This window comes from Eubalaena glacialis, chromosome 8 (genome assembly GCF_028564815.1).
Source record: "Eubalaena glacialis isolate mEubGla1 chromosome 8, mEubGla1.1.hap2.+ XY, whole genome shotgun sequence".
Classification (NCBI taxonomy): domain Eukaryota; kingdom Metazoa; phylum Chordata; class Mammalia; order Artiodactyla; family Balaenidae; genus Eubalaena; species Eubalaena glacialis.
In genome coordinates this window covers 79,064,256-79,080,227 of record NC_083723.1, presented here as the reverse complement: position 1 = coordinate 79,080,227, position 15,972 = coordinate 79,064,256, and the positions used below count along the sequence as shown (strand labels likewise).

Here is a 15,972-nt window from a genome sequence, read left to right as displayed (position 1 = left end):
GATGAAAAAAGACAATTTGTGACCTTGACTTTTGACAGCTCATGAATTGGCCTCGGCTGGATTAGTAGATCAAGGGCGCCACCTCGCGTTGACAAGCTTCCTTGTAATTCTTCAGCTTCAAGGGAATCAAAAGGTCTTACCTCCTTGACTCCTTGTTTTAGAGATTTAGTACTCATTTCTTTGGCTCCAGATGGAGCAAATTTGAATATATGTAAGTTATACATGTGCCTGTATATATGTGAATATATATCATATGTGTATACATGTATGCATTTGCATATCAGTGCTTGTGTGTGCTTGTATATGTATTTTTAGAATCTGTACAGATATAGTATCATTAATTACTGATGACCCAGGATGATATAATTTAAGGTGATTTCAAGAGTTCAGGTACAAAATGTACCTTACATTGATGAAGTTTTGCTCCTTTAATGGCCAAGTTTGATTTGTAGTCACAGTGGCTTGCTCTGCATCAGATTTCTGCAGATCTGCTTTTAAGCTGTACATTTTTGTTACAGTCTAAGAGGTGTTCTTAAATAACCATTCTTTCTTGGCCCTCACCCTCCAAGGTGGTCTACCATCCTAATTAGAGCTATAGGGGAATCTATACGGTAAATTAAAAGTTTCAGATGCCTTTCTAACTCTAGAGCTCTAGAGTTACATTTCAGAAATTCAAAGAAACTCACCTCTTAAGAGGTCAGTATGGAGAGCTTAAAGATCTCATATCTACAAAATGACCATAATATGGATGCAGAAGGAGAGTTATCCTGGATAGCTCAGAGTTGAGTGCTGCGCCTGGGTGGTGTGCAATCTTATACTGATGTTTTCTAAGCTGCCATTTGATTTATGGAAGAAATATATACATTTAATATTAACAACCACCATCAAAACTATACTGGTAATAACAATCATATCTACTACTTATTGACCCCAAACAACACATCAGATGTGTTTAGAGTCATAACTAATACATATGTATGTTCATATGTTTAATATAAACATAAGGTGATGTGTTTTGTCAGAAACATGCTACGCATATATGTATTGAAATGTTGGTGGAACCAGGATCCTTAGGGTGCAGAATTTCAAGATGAGGTTAATTTTATCTTTATGTTAGAGGAAAGTAATTGTGAACTGAGTAAACTTATTCATCATTTTATGGAAAATAATATTGGTTGGTTACAAACCTGGCTGACGGAAACCTCTCCAACCTGAAGACTTAGAGCTCCTTTATTGATGGAGAATTATAGAAAGAATCTCTAAAGCTCTCTCAAAAACAGCATGGTCTTGAAATGTACGCATGGAATGGTCTTGTGAAGTGCAATCAAATTTTGCTGCCCCGAGGATTTTCACTCCACTTGTGGGAGAAATGAAAATGATGCTTCAGATCAACCTCCCCACATCTTGTTCCACAGCACTCCGTTTCTAAATGAGCTGCCATCAAGCCAAAATAACAACTTTCTCCCAAAATGTTTAAAGTGGTGGAAAATCCCCTCAAAGCTGGATCAAACTGTGTGTTTACGAACAGCTCCAAAGGGGACTCTTCTGTTGACGGGGGATATTTTTCTTTAGATGTAAGAAATATTCTGAGCTTCAGGCCTAGGAAGGAGGCCAACAGCAGCTCTACAGCCGGAATACCACCCCTTTCACAAGCCATCGCCACTGCAGGAACTCTGGGTAAAGTAGTAGTTTTCTTTTTTTTTCTCCCTTCAGCTTTTGAAACTAATGACAGAAGATATTTCAGAGCTTTTTTCTCCCTGTTCTGAAACAGATGTTGATAATGTTGATCTTACCTCTTACTTAAAATCCCCATGGATCTACCAGATAACCTGAAGTAAGCATGGATTATGATGGCTCCCCAATACCCAAATAGCAATTAATCTGAACCTTTAGAAAAAAGACATCCAGGAGGATGCCAGCCACTATGTAGGAATAATAACGCCGAACACTGGGATAGTGTTGTTGAATAGCTGATTCAAGTATTTTTTTTTCCTAAAAGGGACACACTTTCAGAATAAGAAATTGTAATATGGAAACAACTAGACACTGTTTCCATCTATTAAATTAGCAATGATTTTTAATCCTGTAATGGCCTGTCATGTGACCATTTTTAAAAAATTGTAAATATGGGACTTAAAAAAAACTACTTTTTCCATCTGCTCTTAATACTGTCAAATTTATTGAGGTATTTTAAGTGGATGATTGTAAAACGCCACTTTGCATTTCACAACTATTTATGCCTGATACAGAGCTTAAGCCATCCATTTAAGTTGGGTTTTTTTTGAAAACAGAAAACAACTTTTTAAAGAAAGGGGGAGAAAATTATTCTTTTAAAAAATTCAACCTAATTGAGATATTTTCTTAAAATTCACGAGGCAGCGAAATTCAGCTGAGGATGATACATATGTGTGCGGGTAGCTAATGACACATTTCACCGTATGATAATACATGTGCGGATTACACCCTGCTGAGTGTGTTTGGAGGGTTTGGTGAAGATGCGGCTACTCGCTTCCTCTCTGCGAATTCCCGAGTTTCTTTCGGAGGGGAGACGGAGCCTGCCCGGGACTGCTAAACTCCAGACCCAGGGGGTTCAGAGGCGCCCTTCCGGATTTGCGAACCTCTATGGAGGAGACGCTAGGGGCTTGCTGATTTATGCGCATTCCTTTAAAGTTGATCGAATGCGTGTCAGCAGCCCAAGACCTGGAGAATCAGAGAAATGTGCAGCGAGTTGCTCACATCCCATTTTTCATAAGCAAAGATGTAACGTTATCCAAGAGGCCTGGGGAGATTTATGCCTCAGTTTTAGGACACGCACACAATAATTAAGTTTTCATCCGCCAGGCCGCCGGGTCAATAACAGCCGGCTTCATTCTTTATGAAAATACCCACTTTCTGATCGGCTGCTTCAATCCTAGCGCATCTGCCTAGCGCCGACGAATGCCTGAAAGGTGTTTGCTATTTTTAATTTGATTTTCAAGAGAAGAAAAAAGACGCTGGCACAGAAAAGTCCTCCGTGGAAGCAGCCAAGGCCTCCCCACAGTTGATTTCATTTCTGCCTGGCTCCGTCGCGCCGCCGAAGAGCTGGATCCACCCGGCAGCAATCTTCACAACGGGGCCTCGGAGATGTGCGAACCTTTGCGGGCGGTCGCGCAGCGGCGCGGGGCCTCCCCCAGGTGCAGGGACGGGGACGCGCGGGAGAAGTACCGCCGCGGACCTGGGGAGCCACCCGATGCCGCGCCCCTTGGGGGCCGAGGAGGCTCGAAATCCTCCGCGCGTCGGGATGAACTCTCTCCTCAAAATGGAGGCTCAGAGCCTTAGAGAGCCGGCCTCGCTCGGACGGCCTGTGGGCCGGAGGGGGCGTGCAGCAGGACATTAGGCAGAGGTCAAGGCCCCGACGCCCTAGGCCCGCGCCGGGCGGACTCCGGAGGCCCGGCCACTGCGCCGCGCCTCGCCCCGCAGCTGCAGGCTGACGTCACCGCGCCCGCGCGGGCCTTCGCGGGTCTCTCTAGGCGTTATTTGATGAGGACAAGACGAGTCAAACGAATGTTTTGTGCGGGTGCCCCTTCTCCGCCCCGCCCCTCCCTCCCCATGAGAATAATCGGGTATTTAATCTCTCCCGGTCTTAATTCTTGGCAGCGTGGAAGGTGGTTTGCAACGGGAAATAAAACTTGACAGGAGCATTTTCTCTAAAAGGGGTTCTGAAACGGGCTGAAAAGAAACCGTGTTTTTCTCCACCAAATACTTCCGCTTTCTGAGCCCCGGCCTGACGGGTGGGGTGAGATCCGAGGGAGCGGAGAGCGAACGGGGCACACACGGGCACGTTGCGGACCCGTGCGGCCGCATCCGGGCGCCCCGCGCAGTCACGGGTCTCCGCCCGGGCCGGAAAGCAGTTTCGGCCTCGCTTCATCCCGCGCCTCGGCCACGCTAGGCTCGGCTGTAGGCCCGGCGCCGCCCGCAGCCCGAGGCCAGGACCCGGCGCACGGGATGTTGGCACAGACGGGGGCCCGGCTGGCACCCACAGTAGTACCCTGGCCCTGGCTGAGGGCGGCTGGGGTTAAGTGAAAAAAGAGGGCGCGGTGGGGGGCGGGGGGGGGACTTAGATCGCTGGGCTTAAGCTCTGAGGCTTTTGGCCCAGGGGAGTTAGGGACAAGAGCTCGCAGAGGCGACGGTGAGACCACTGCTGGGAGCTTTGTTCCGGCTGCGGGTCTGCGGACACTACACAAAATGGAGGGGGGAATGGGGGTGAGCGGCATGCGTTGTCCGGGCTGCTATTGGGTGGGAGAGGTTGGAAAGAGCAGAACCCCCCTCCCGGCAGCTCAGAGAGCGCCCTCCTCTCGCGCCGTTAAGGTCAAGTCCTCCGCGCCATGGCTGTGTCCATGGTCAGGACCGGTCGCCGCGGGAAGGCGCAGGACACACAACTGGCCGGCTGCAAGCTGGTTCTGATACCCTGGGATCGTGGACTGGAGGCAGTTCTTTCTTGGTTACCAACTCCTTCGCCGCCAGCCAGCCGTATTGAAGAGGAGCTCCCGCAGCCAGGGGTGGCCCAGGCTATGTCCCCGTCGAGTCCTGGAAGAGCTGAGCCTGCGGAAGCCTAGCCGAGGTGGGCAGAGGCAACACCTTCAAGCTCAGGAGAGCGGACGCGGCTGGATCCGAGTCGTGAGCTCCGGTAGAAACAAGGGACCTGGCAGGGGCAGCCGGGCCAGCTGGGCATGGAATAGAATAGGGAAGCAAGGAACCTGCTGGGAGCCTCTATTGAGGTCCCTGAGTCCAGGTCGGCTCCCTCAGTGCATGGCAGGCCTTTGGTGAGAACTTTGATGCTCTTCTTCTCCTGCCTAAAATATGGGCCAAGAAGTGAGGTGCATTCCGCCAAAGGTAAAAATCCCTGACTCCCAGACCCCAAGAACCCCCTCACTGTGCTGTGGAGGGGTCGGGGCCCCTTACTTCTGTCCATAGCCTGCTTGCAGCAGGTCACCGCATCAGGCCTAGTGGTCAATCGCTTAAACCTGGTCTGCCGCCGAGCTTATTGCTCCAGGTGAATCAAAGAAGCCCTGCAAACGATTTCATCTTTTTTTTTTTTTTTTTAACACAATACAGGAAAGCTGAGCTTTATCCCTAGGGCTGCACGGGTGGAGTCTTGAGGCGACAGTAGGTAGAAGGATTGTCCGTGGACAGGTTCCATCACAGAACTGCCTATCAGGGCACAAAGGGGAGACTCCTCGGGCAGGGTTTGACTAGGCGGGGGCTCGCTCTTCTCCAGCCTGGAATGTGAGCCGTGGATCGTGGATCGAGGCTGAGTAGAACCGGAGGAGCCTGGGGAACTGCCCTAGGTGGCAGCTGAAGCTTGGGGTATGGGAGCTTCCTGTTAGCCGCAGCCGTGCGGACCAAGACCCGGAGGACCAGAAATGGCCTTCTGGTTGAGCTGCCGTCTTTTGTCCTCTTTCTTACGGATACACTTGGCTGGGGCAACCCAAGCCGTTTGGGCCGAAGTCGCGGGGAGAATGGAAGGCAGACACTGGGAGCCAGGGCTTTGCCCTTCAACCCCCACCCCCATCTGTTCCCACTCAGTAGGGGAAAAAAATCTTTAATGAGTCCACAACAATAAAAATAAAAATAGTTCTTCTCAAAGGAAGTAACCCTCTTTCTCCCATCACTTTGGGACACACGAAACTAAATAATAACCAGATTGCTTGGGTGTCTGAGACCCTCTGCTAAACCCTATGCCCCACCCCTCAGTGGCCAGTGGAAGGATGTGGACTTCTTCAGATCTTTAGGGACCTTGGAGATTGAACCTGTGAGTCAGATCAGAACCAACCATAAGGTCAAGTTCAAGGCATTACCTGTTCCCCTGCTTTAGGGAAGGGAGGAGGAGCTTGTGGGTGGGACAGGTGCCTCTCCAAGCCAAGGAGATAAATTAACCTCTGCCTCCACCTAGTAGTGATAGAAGGGGGTCTCCTGATATTTCACTGAAGCTTCAGTGCCTCCTCTAGACCGTGCCTGGAAATGTGATTAGTTGGCCATGATCTGCCAATAGACGGTTTCCTAAGAACAAATTCTAGGAGATCTCCTGGGCTTCCCAGGCAACCCATCTCCCAGGCTTACCATGGAGGACAGATGTACCTCCAGGAGATCTCCCACTTGGAAAGAGAAAGCCCCCAAATGGCGGCCTGGCCTCCAGCCCCATGAAGGGATTGATAGCCATTTCCACCCTGGGTCCTCCAGCTGGCTCTTGCACCTGTGTGCAGTATGATCCCAGGGGTTGAAATGTTCTTTTGTATAGCTTTCTAGAAACAGGTGTGGCATTTAGGGACAGAGGAAGGTAGGGGCTCAGACCAGCAAGAAAAAGCAAAAACTTTGGTGCCCTATGTGATCCACAGATCAACAACTGTTGATCTTTGGGGGTGAATTTTGGTTTGTCAGGTGGGCCTTACCCCTCCCAGGCCGGCTGCCATCCAAGGTTGCCAGGCCTACAAAAGCAGGAGCTGAGTCCTAAGAAGAGAAGGAGGGAATGTTGATGAGAGAGGGAGGGAGAGAAAAAGAACCTGGAATGGAGTATTCAGAAGAAGGAAGGGAGAGGTCCAGTTCAGACCCCTGGTGGAGGCCTGAATTGGGGGAGAGTCAGGAATTTAACCAGCCTCCTTTCTCTGTGCTTTCCGAACTGAGTGCCCTCCAGTGGCACCTCAGCTCTTGCTCAGCTTAGGGGAGGTATCGGAAGAGGCGGGAGGCCGCAGAAGGGGAGACTCAGCTGGAAAGAGGCAGGAGACCGGCAAGCAGGAGCCGCAGGGAGATGGAGACGGATGGCTAGGGAGGAAACAGAGTGAGCGGACAGCCTGATGTTGGCATTCACACTAAGGGTTATGCACTGAGCAGTCACAGGGCTGCAAGTGGCACGGGGACTTAAGATTCTCAGATTCCGGGACAATGAGCCGCTGCCAGAGGCCAAGCCAGCCCCAAAGAGAGAAGAGGGCAGCCTAGCAGCATGGCCAGTTAGGGTTGGGAACCCCGGAGTGTGGAGGCACTCCCTGACCCCCAGCTCTATCCTCCCTCAGAGTGAGCGGGTGTTAGGCTGCCTATCAAGTGATGGTCCTTTCTGCTCACATCCCTTGAATGACTCTGCTGGAAACGCCCCCAGCACGACAACTCCGGTGCACACTAACCGTGCCAAGGCTACCCAGCCTGGGCACTGCCAGCAGGCACCCTCCGGCTGCTGCCCAGACCCCTCGGCTGCAAGAAGAAGGGGAGGCGGCAGTGCTGGGCAGAGGCATCTGGACACACTTTATTCCCATATCCCGCCTGGGAAGGCGCGTGGAGTGCAGGGCTCCCGAATCCCCGCCACGGAGCACTCAGCCCACCCGCCAAGGAGGGTCCGGGAGGTGTTGCAGAATTCCCCCAACCCCCCACTTTTAGGGCCAAATCAAATGAAGTTTGGAAAGGCTTGGTCTGCTTTGCTGAGCAAATCGCCTCGTTAGCCGTTTCCGCCTGACAAGGCTGGCTCCGGCGCCAGCCTTCTCCTCTCCGGGTGGCCATCTCCAAATGCTGCGCGGGGAGCAACGGGCCGGCCCTGCGAGGGCTGCCTGGACCCTGAAGTTTGGAAAAACAAGAAGAGATTGAAAGGGCTCCCTCCCTTCTCCGCAGACACACACGCACCGTCAAGCTGCCGCCACTTCCTGCCTTTGTTTTTCTTCCTCCCAAACATTTTTGGCCTCTTGCATTAGCTGCCGTGGGGCTCCGGGTTGACGATAAAAGGAAATACACACTGAAGACTGTTTTCTGGAGATGGCCTCACACTGTGGAGCTCCTGAGAAAGAACAACTCATGGGAAACCAGTCTCCAGGGCCAATGTCACAGCCATGCCCATCTTGGACTCTTCAAAAAGTGCAACTCGCACTTGGCCTTCCAGGGCAGCCTTAGCACCCCCCCGGTCGGGTGTTCTCTTGAGCCGGGTGGGCTCAGCTTGGCTGTTGGGCCTCCTGCAAAGCGGAAGAGTCAATTAGGCTCAGAGTAAAGTCAAAACCAAGGACCCGAAGCTCTGCCTCCCCTGCCTCCCCAAGATTTGGTCTGATCCTCAGAGCTGCACCTACCTCCGAATAGCCCCCCCGAAAACATTCACACCGCCAGTATATTCCAGGCAAGAGGGGCAGAAGCAGGCAAAGCTGGGAACAGTGCGCAGCACTGGGGATCAGAGCATCCCCCTCCCGTCCCTGCCGGGGAACTAAAAGCATTCGCCGCTCCAGGCGGTTTCCCTTCTGGCATCAAGAGCCTTTATCCTCATCCATCTTCACAGCAACGCCCCCACTCACCCCCTTCCAGGCTGCAAGACCCTCCCGGCACCCCGCTTTGGTTCAGCCGAATTGCCCTTCCAGCCGCTCCTAGAGCGCCTTCCCCTGCCCCAGCCTTTCCTCGGGAATTCGCCTTTGTCTCCTGCAGACACCCATGGGATCCAGACTGACCAGCACCCTCTCGGCTTGGCTCTCAAGAACATGGGAGGCACTAGTTCTACCGAACGGCACATATCCCTATACCAACCTTTCTGTGGTGACCCCCCTCTCCCTGGCACCAAGGGGAAAACCGATCTAATGGGGAGAGGGGCTGCGTGCAGCTAGGGTAGGTAGCCTGGCGTCCCCCACTGGCGGGCCACTGCAGCCGGTCTGCTCGGGCACAAGCTGAAGTTGACTGCCAACACTGCTATAAAACCCCAGGTCTGTCTAGAACAGTTTTTGGTTCTCCTAGACGCCCCCGGGTTCAATTATAGTCTTAAAAGCCCTAATACAAGTGCAAGAATTTGTTTGCCTTCACCCAGGGGCAGGGCAAGCCCCGCAATGGTGGCGCCTTTGTTATGGCAAAGTCACTGAAACCCCTCAAGCATTCCTTTTGTTCGAGGGTCGGGGTGGCGGGGACCGGGTAGGCTGCTGGGAGAGAGTTTGAGAGAGCCAAAATCAGCCAGGGAATGACTTAAATACTGCTGTTCGCAAACCTCTCCTTCTCCCTTTTATATTCAGTCTTCAAGAAAGAGATGCTGTGGAGAAATAAATATTTTGCCTTGTTGGTCACCGCTGGAAATAGAAGTTTTTTCGCTGCAGGGCAATCCTGTAACTGTGATTCCCAGCTTTAGGAGGTCTCAAGCTGCCCTTCCCAATGACCTTCCTTCCCACCAGACCTTTTCACTCACCCCGATACTGCCCTCTGCACAAGCCACAGTGGCCAAATATGTCAAGCTGGAGATGCACAAATAATTTCAAGTTCAGCTCTCAGGGATTCAAGGGGCATGGAAGTTCTTGCAGCCAATCCTGAATAAAGCGTTCATTAAACCAATGTGTCGGAGTAGTTTGATTTGTGATACGCAACCCCTGTAAAGGAGGGGGGTGGTAGGAGCCACATAAACATAAATGCTAATAAATTAGTGTACTCCACTACAGAGTAATTACTCGATATTATTGATATTTACAGCGAGTATTCAAATGCAATGGTGGGCCATCATTTAGAGAAAATACATAATGAGAATATTTCTTTTCCAGTGCAATACACGATTAGATTTTGTTATTGTGTCAGTTACAGTTAGCTCAGCAATAAATAAATAAATCGATGTTGACACTTAAATACCAAAGATCTTAGAGGTTATACTCTAAATCTCCCCAAGATACATAAATACCTTCGGCAATTTCCTGGATGGGGAAAGGGAAAAGGTTATTCTTTTTCATTTTTCAACTTTCCTTCAGCGACATCGAGTTCCTTCCAAGAAGATAGGTGTGGGGAGGCCTCAGAGCTGGACCCCTCCCAGCGCCTGGCCCTGCCTGACTGCTCTATGCCCTCCTCTTCTGCTTCTCCCAAACATTGTTCATTCAGTCCTGCAGGATGGCAAGCATTTTTCACCATTTCATTTTTTTTTCTCTCCTCTTCCCAAGAAAGCTAGACTCATACTAGCTGCTATGGCCTCTGTCTCTCTCTTTAGCTCAAACCTAGCCTTTTCAAAGCGTTCTTTTCACCCAAGGTGCTGGGAGGTTCAGAAAGACGTCTCTTTTCTCTGGCATTGTGTCCCTTCTGTGGGATGAGTAGCCGGAAAGGCGCCGAGCCTTCTGAGTTTCTGTCCTGCACATCCCTGGCTCTCAAGCTTTGCAGAGGAAAGGTGGCGTGTTACCCCTTTCTCAGCCACGGCTCCCTGGCCCTCGCCCCCTGCTCACTGCCCCGACTCTCCCTACAGCTCTGGAGCTCAGCTGTGGGCTCCCGGAAGGTGCAGCATACCCAGGAGATGTCTCCTTGGATGTCAGCGCCTCTAAAGCAGCCCAAGGCTCGCCTCAATTCCATGGTTCCCCGAGTCCTCAGCTCCAGAAGACCCGGCAGGGGGGCGGGCGGACCAATGCGCAGCGGCGCAGCTCCCACGCCTCTGGCTCTGCGGTGTCACTCCGAACCCCGGCAGACAGCGAGGAGGAGCGGGTTTCTCCAAGGGCAGGGCGTGGGGTGAGGAGGCCGGCAGGGAGAATGAAAGGGAGGTGGATCCCGGGTGAGACGAAGGGCTTTCCGGGACCTGCGGATCCCTGACAAACCGCGGGGGAAGCCGCCCAGGTTGTTGGCGGTTTAGGGACGGAAGGCACTAAAGCGCTTCGGAAGTGACCATGAATGCGAGCGTGTAATCAAGTCACCGTGCAAATCGGGCGAGCCACGAGGCAGGCACATCCACGGCTGCAAACCCTGGCCCGAAGGGGGTCCGGCCAAAGTCGGAGGCAGAGGTGGTTCCCAAAGCAAGCCTGTGGGAGGGGGACAGCCAAGAAGGAGGTGCGAACGCGAGCCTCCAGGCGAATAGATTCCAAGACCACGCACGGGCCACGCAGCGACGAGCTCCCACCCGGCCACCCCCAGCCTGTGGCTTCCCTCACCCGGGGAGTGGTGGGTGGCAGGAGTTGAGCTCTCTCACCGCCCTCGGCGCACTCGAGGGCCAGGACCGTGCAGCTGAGCACAAGCAATTGGCACGGGGTAGCACCCAGCCTCGCCGCGCGCCGGGAGGCCCCCCCAGCCAACATGAGTTACACCGGCGATTACGTGCTTTCGGTGAGAACACCGAGTGACGATCTGTTGCTTCCCTTGAGGTGGCTACAAAGAAAGGAAGCCGGGGGCGGGGGGGGGGGGGTGGAAGAAAGGAAAGGAAAGGGGGGGGGAAAGGCCCGGACTAGCTAGCAGCTTGTCAATTTCAACATCGGGTCACATGACCAGCACCTCCCTGCTAAGGATGGGGATAGATTTCCACGTCAGCTTACGTCTCCAAATTTCTACTTCACGGATCCGCTTCAAAGAGGCAGCTGCAGTGGAGAATCATGTTAAGCTCGGCTACTGCGGAAAGCCCAAGGTAGCCCAATGATGGATTTTGATGAGCGTGGTCCCTGCTCCTCTAACATGTATTTGCCAAGTTGTACTTACTACGTCTCGGGTCCAGATTTCTCCAGCCTCCCTTCTTTTCTGCCCCAGACCCCGTCTTCGCGCCCAATGACATACTCCTACTCTTCCAACCTGCCCCAGGTCCAACCCGTGCGCGAAGTGACCTTCAGAGAATACGCCATTGAGCCCGCCACTAAATGGCACCCCCGCGGCAATCTGGCCCACTGCTACTCCGCGGAGGAGCTCGTGCACAGAGACTGCCTGCAGGCGCCCAGCGCGGCCGGCGTGCCTGGCGACGTGCTGGCCAAGAGCTCGGCCAACGTCTACCACCACCCCACCCCCGCCGTCTCGTCCAATTTCTATAGCACCGTGGGCCGAAACGGCGTCCTGCCACAGGCTTTCGACCAGTTTTTCGAGACGGCCTACGGCACCCCGGAAAACCTCGCCTCCTCCGACTACCCTGGGGACAAGAGCGCCGAGAAGGGGCCCCCGGCAGCCGCGGCGACGTCCGCGGCGGCGGCGGCGGCGGCAGCGGCCACGGGCACGCCGGCAACTTCAAGTTCGGACAGCGGCGCCGGCGGCTGCCGGGAGGCGGCGGCGGCGGCGGAGGAAAAGGAGCGGCGGCGGCGCCCCGAGAGCAGCAGCAGCCCCGAGTCGTCTTCCGGCCACACTGAGGACAAGGCCGGCGGCTCCAGTACGTATAAAGGCAGCGCCCTGCGCTTTATGAAAGGGGAGTTGGAAATCTAGCGCAGCACCGCTGTTAAATTTTTATATGCTGTTTTATAAGCATATAAGGTTTATGAAGGGCCTTTAGGTTTCCCCCAACAAAACTTTGTTATAAAAGGCGGGATCACGTGGCGAGTGCTGAAATTGGCCGTGAAATACCCACCGGCCAAGGCATGCCTGCAAAAAAAAACAAAACAAAACAAACAAAAAAACCCACACAACTGCCTTTTTCCCTTTTTTCCCTTCTCAGCTCCCAAGCCCAGCAGCTCGACCCCTCTCGGGACCAGCTCGGGGCTGGGGAGCCGGAGGTGGGCGCCTGTAAATTCCCCTTGCAAGGGCTCCGGAGCCTTTGATAGCGAGGTAATCCGGAGATTTTTATAAAAGCCATGTGTTGCGCCGGGATTCCAGTCCCGGCCGGGATTCAAAGACATCGCTGTTTAACGATGGCGCTAGGAGCGTGTTTAACAGATAAAATAGCCCGCTTAGCTCGAGTAATACATTAAAAGAAACAAATTAACCCAAAGTTGGCCTTTTTGTCCAAAGGAAGCCATTTCCCTGTGGCGCGGTGGCAATTACGGGCTGCCTTCTGTCCGACTGCATGTTACAGTTGTTATTCAATCTGTCAAAAGCGGGTTTTTTTCTTTACTTCTGGTGGAGTTTTATTGAAAGGGGAGCAAGTCGAGCCTGCCCGCAGCTCTGGGAAACCCCTCGTTCCTCCACCCTATCTGGAATAGCACCCCTGCTCTGCCGGGGGAACCAGGATGGCTGTGTGGCCTTGGTCCTCAGGAAAGGCCCAGGGTAGGGGGCTTCCGCTGCCACCTCCCCACCTCGCGGAAGCCAGGAGGCTGGCCGGGGAGGCAGGAGCTGATGGCCAGAACTCAGGCTGACGAAGACCCGGCAGCTGCCCCACATGTTAACGAGGGCCGAGTCCCGCCGCAGCCGGGAAAGACTGGGGCTGGGGCCGCCTTTACTGCCTCGGGAACCGGCCGCCCAGGTGCTGGAAGGTGAAATGTCCGCGGGCGGGCGGCTGTTTGTTTAGTCTGGCCAGGCTGTAGGCAGCCGGCAACCCCCGCTCGCTGCTTTGAAAGCGGTTTCAGCGGCACAAACTCGCCTGTTGCAGTGAGGAGCCCTCCTTTCTGCTCTGGGGCAGAGTAAGCAGCTTCCCTGGGGGCCTATCTAGGGAGCTGGCTTTTATCTGGAGCTGAGCCTCCGCCGGCAGCTTCTCCCCAGCCGGCAGTAGGAGCCTGAAGGCAGGGACCTGGGGGGACCTTGATGGGGCTTGGGCAGGGCCTCCAGTCCCTGGGGCTAGCCCTTTTCCTCCACTTGGGGCTCTGGGATGGATTGCAGCCGTCACACCTGGCTCTCTCCCTGCCTCTTTCTCCCTTTACAGGTGGCCAACGAACCCGAAAAAAGCGCTGCCCCTACACCAAGTACCAGATCCGGGAGCTGGAGCGGGAGTTCTTCTTCAGTGTGTACATCAACAAAGAGAAGCGCCTGCAGCTGTCTCGCATGCTCAACCTCACTGACCGTCAAGTCAAAATATGGTTTCAGAACAGGAGAATGAAGGAAAAAAAAATTAACAGAGACCGTTTACAGTACTACTCGGCCAACCCGCTCCTCTAAGGCTCCAGCCAAATGGAACTGGGTGGGGGGCTTCATACACATGAGATTATATGCAGATTTTGACCTTGACAAGGTCAAGGCACGCGGTGACTTTTGAAGAAAGGCGATGTGCAAGAGAGGGGAGGCTACACGGAGACAGCCTGGAAGGAGGCCGCTCGGGACGCTCCTGGGCATCGGTGGTTAAGATTTCTAACAATAATTGGATTTGGAGAGTTGTGCATCAACGAGAATGAATGGTTTGGGGCCCCTGGTGGTTCACTCTTGGAGACTGCAGAGCTTCGGGTTGGGTGTGGTCTCCATCAGGGACTGGGCCCCCTCCAGGCCCCCTGGAGAATGACCCCGACCAGGGACCCTCCACATGGAGCCTGTCCACTTCCAGGACCCCTGCGTCAAGATCTCCAAACCCAGTTCAGTTTGGGAACAGGAGCAGAAGGAAGGCGGGGGATTCCTAGATGTCCGGATTGGGGCTCCTTTCCAAAGCCAATGTGAAAGATGACTGGACTAAGAGGTGGCTGTGAGGTGGGAGAGGGCTGCTCATCCTTGAGGGAAAAATAATCTACTATTCCAGGTGGCATTAGGGGCTCTCCACCCCCTCCTAGCCACTCACCACACGGTCCCAGGCCTGAGCTTCCAGCAGTCGACTTCTGCAGCTCACCTAGTTTTTCCTACCGATTAGGGTGTCCGTCCTGGCCTGCCACTCTGGCCTAAAGCCTGGTGGCAGAGCAGACCATTCCCTGAGGTGGAAGACATAAAAAAGCCGAGAGGCTGCACCCAGGCCACTGGCCCCCAGATCCCTGCAGGAAATGCCTGTGGAGTGCGGCAGCTTGGCAAAGTCTACAGCACACTTAAATCAAGCTTGGATTTGCTCAGCGGAGCGGGGGAGCAGCAGAGCAGCGGACCTGGCCAGCGGTCCCCAGCGATGAGGGGCTTGAGCCCCCCAAGCACCCAGTTCCCACGCCACTCTCTGCCCTTCACCACCCCAGAACTGAGCTTGGAAGCTTCCAGCGACCTTCCAAGAGCTCGAGAGTGATTTGGAATTATTTTAAAAGATAAATATTATATTATATATATATATATTTCCCTGAAAGAACCAAAGCAAATTTTAAAAAATGCAATGTAGAGGGGGAAAAAAGATGAAGAAAATATTTAAAGGCTCTATCTGTTTACAGTGTTCCATGGTTAAACTCACTCACTGCTAAAAATATTTGAATGTACGCTTCATACAGGGATGGTGTTCAAAAGACTTGTAAATAAAGGAACTATAACCTATTTTGTTTGAATACTTTTTTTTTTTTGCCATTAGTTGATCGCCTTTGGGGTATTGGAGGGGATGGGAAGTGTGTCAGGAATGGTCTTTTTAATATCTTGCAATATTTGAAAAGTGTTAGGGAGATGCTCTGAGGTTGTTCGGCCCTCCGTGGTCTGGGGACCTCAGCTGAGAAAGGCAGGCACCCTTCCATTAAATCTCCTCTGCCCCCCTGTGTTAAGAAGCGTCTGGTGGCTCTGTTTGTAACAGGAGTATTGGCCTGTCCTCCATTCTCACCCACTGCGTATGTCGCAGCATGTATACAGGTGACAGGGCACAAGGAAAATAAAGACTGTGGAAACTTGAGTATTGGGTCCTGGTGTGACATTCCTCTCCCTGCTCGCCTTTTACTGACAAATGTCTGCCACCCCCAGCACCAACACCACCCCCCCTTAGGAAAGGGGCAAGTTACTAGGCCCCTGAGCAGGTAGGGAGGTGACTTAGGATTTAACTGCATTAGAAGCCAAACTTAGGAAGCCAAGGTGAATGGCCAGGTCCTTTGGGGAAGTGGGATCCCAGGAATGGGGTATCTCAGGGCCTGGAATACGGGGCTTCATCCTCTCAAACTGACCCCAGCCCTGGGAGAAAGCCTTGGGACTTGAGGTGGCCAGTGGGTCTGATCCCAGGCTGGACTCACTTACCTCAAGACTAGGAGGCCTGAAGTGGAAACACTCTAGGGTGCCCTGGGGAGCCCTGCAGCAAGAGGGAGACTGGTCTGGGTACAAAGACAGAGCAGACTCTCAGGAGCCTCTAAGAGCGCTTTCTTTTCTCCCCAGCTCCCAGTTGAGGCTGCCTTTTCCCTTTGGGGAAAGAAAGATACTGGTTTCCTCTTTGTTTCCTGCCTTTGAACTTCTGCCTTAAATTTGGACATCACCCATAACCTTGAGGGGCAGGGCGAAAGGCCAGAGCCTTTTGTTGCCCACCCACCCCCATCCCCACTCTCTCCCTAGCCA

General features: G+C 53.1%; 1 protein-coding gene and 1 long non-coding RNA gene across 4 annotated transcripts; one reads left to right on the top strand and one right to left on the bottom strand.

The window, feature by feature from the left end:
- Positions 1 to 7,253: 7,253 nt before the first annotated feature.
- Positions 7,254 to 11,462, bottom strand: LOC133096824 (uncharacterized). Of its 3 annotated transcripts, XR_009701846.1 has the most exons (4): positions 10,869 to 11,462; positions 9,647 to 10,739; positions 9,167 to 9,344; positions 7,254 to 7,967 (listed from the first exon to the last, which is right to left on the bottom strand). It is a non-coding gene; the product is annotated as an uncharacterized LOC133096824 (long non-coding RNA). The 3 variants fall into 3 exon arrangements; XR_009701844.1 differs by having other exon boundaries at positions 9,647 to 11,462; XR_009701845.1 differs by lacking the exon at positions 9,167 to 9,344 and having other exon boundaries at positions 10,237 to 11,462.
- Positions 11,256 to 14,924, top strand: HOXA11 (homeobox A11). Its single transcript, XM_061198608.1, has 2 exons — positions 11,256 to 12,058; positions 13,481 to 14,924. Exons 1-2 carry the CDS (start codon positions 11,344 to 11,346, stop codon positions 13,711 to 13,713), a joined length of 948 nt encoding a protein of 315 aa, XP_061054591.1. The 5' UTR covers positions 11,256 to 11,343; the 3' UTR covers positions 13,714 to 14,924.
- The last annotated feature ends 1,048 nt before the right edge of the window (positions 14,925 to 15,972 follow it).

Bases quoted from the DNA above. Each gene is read 5' to 3' on its own strand.
- HOXA11 (XM_061198608.1), top strand. From the start codon at position 11,344: ATGATGGATTTTGATGAGCGTGGTCCCTGCTCCTCTAACATGTATTTG. The intron at 12,059-13,480 runs GTACGTATAAAG...CTCCCTTTACAG, and splicing joins GGACAAGGCCGGCGGCTCCA to GTGGCCAACGAACCCGAAAA.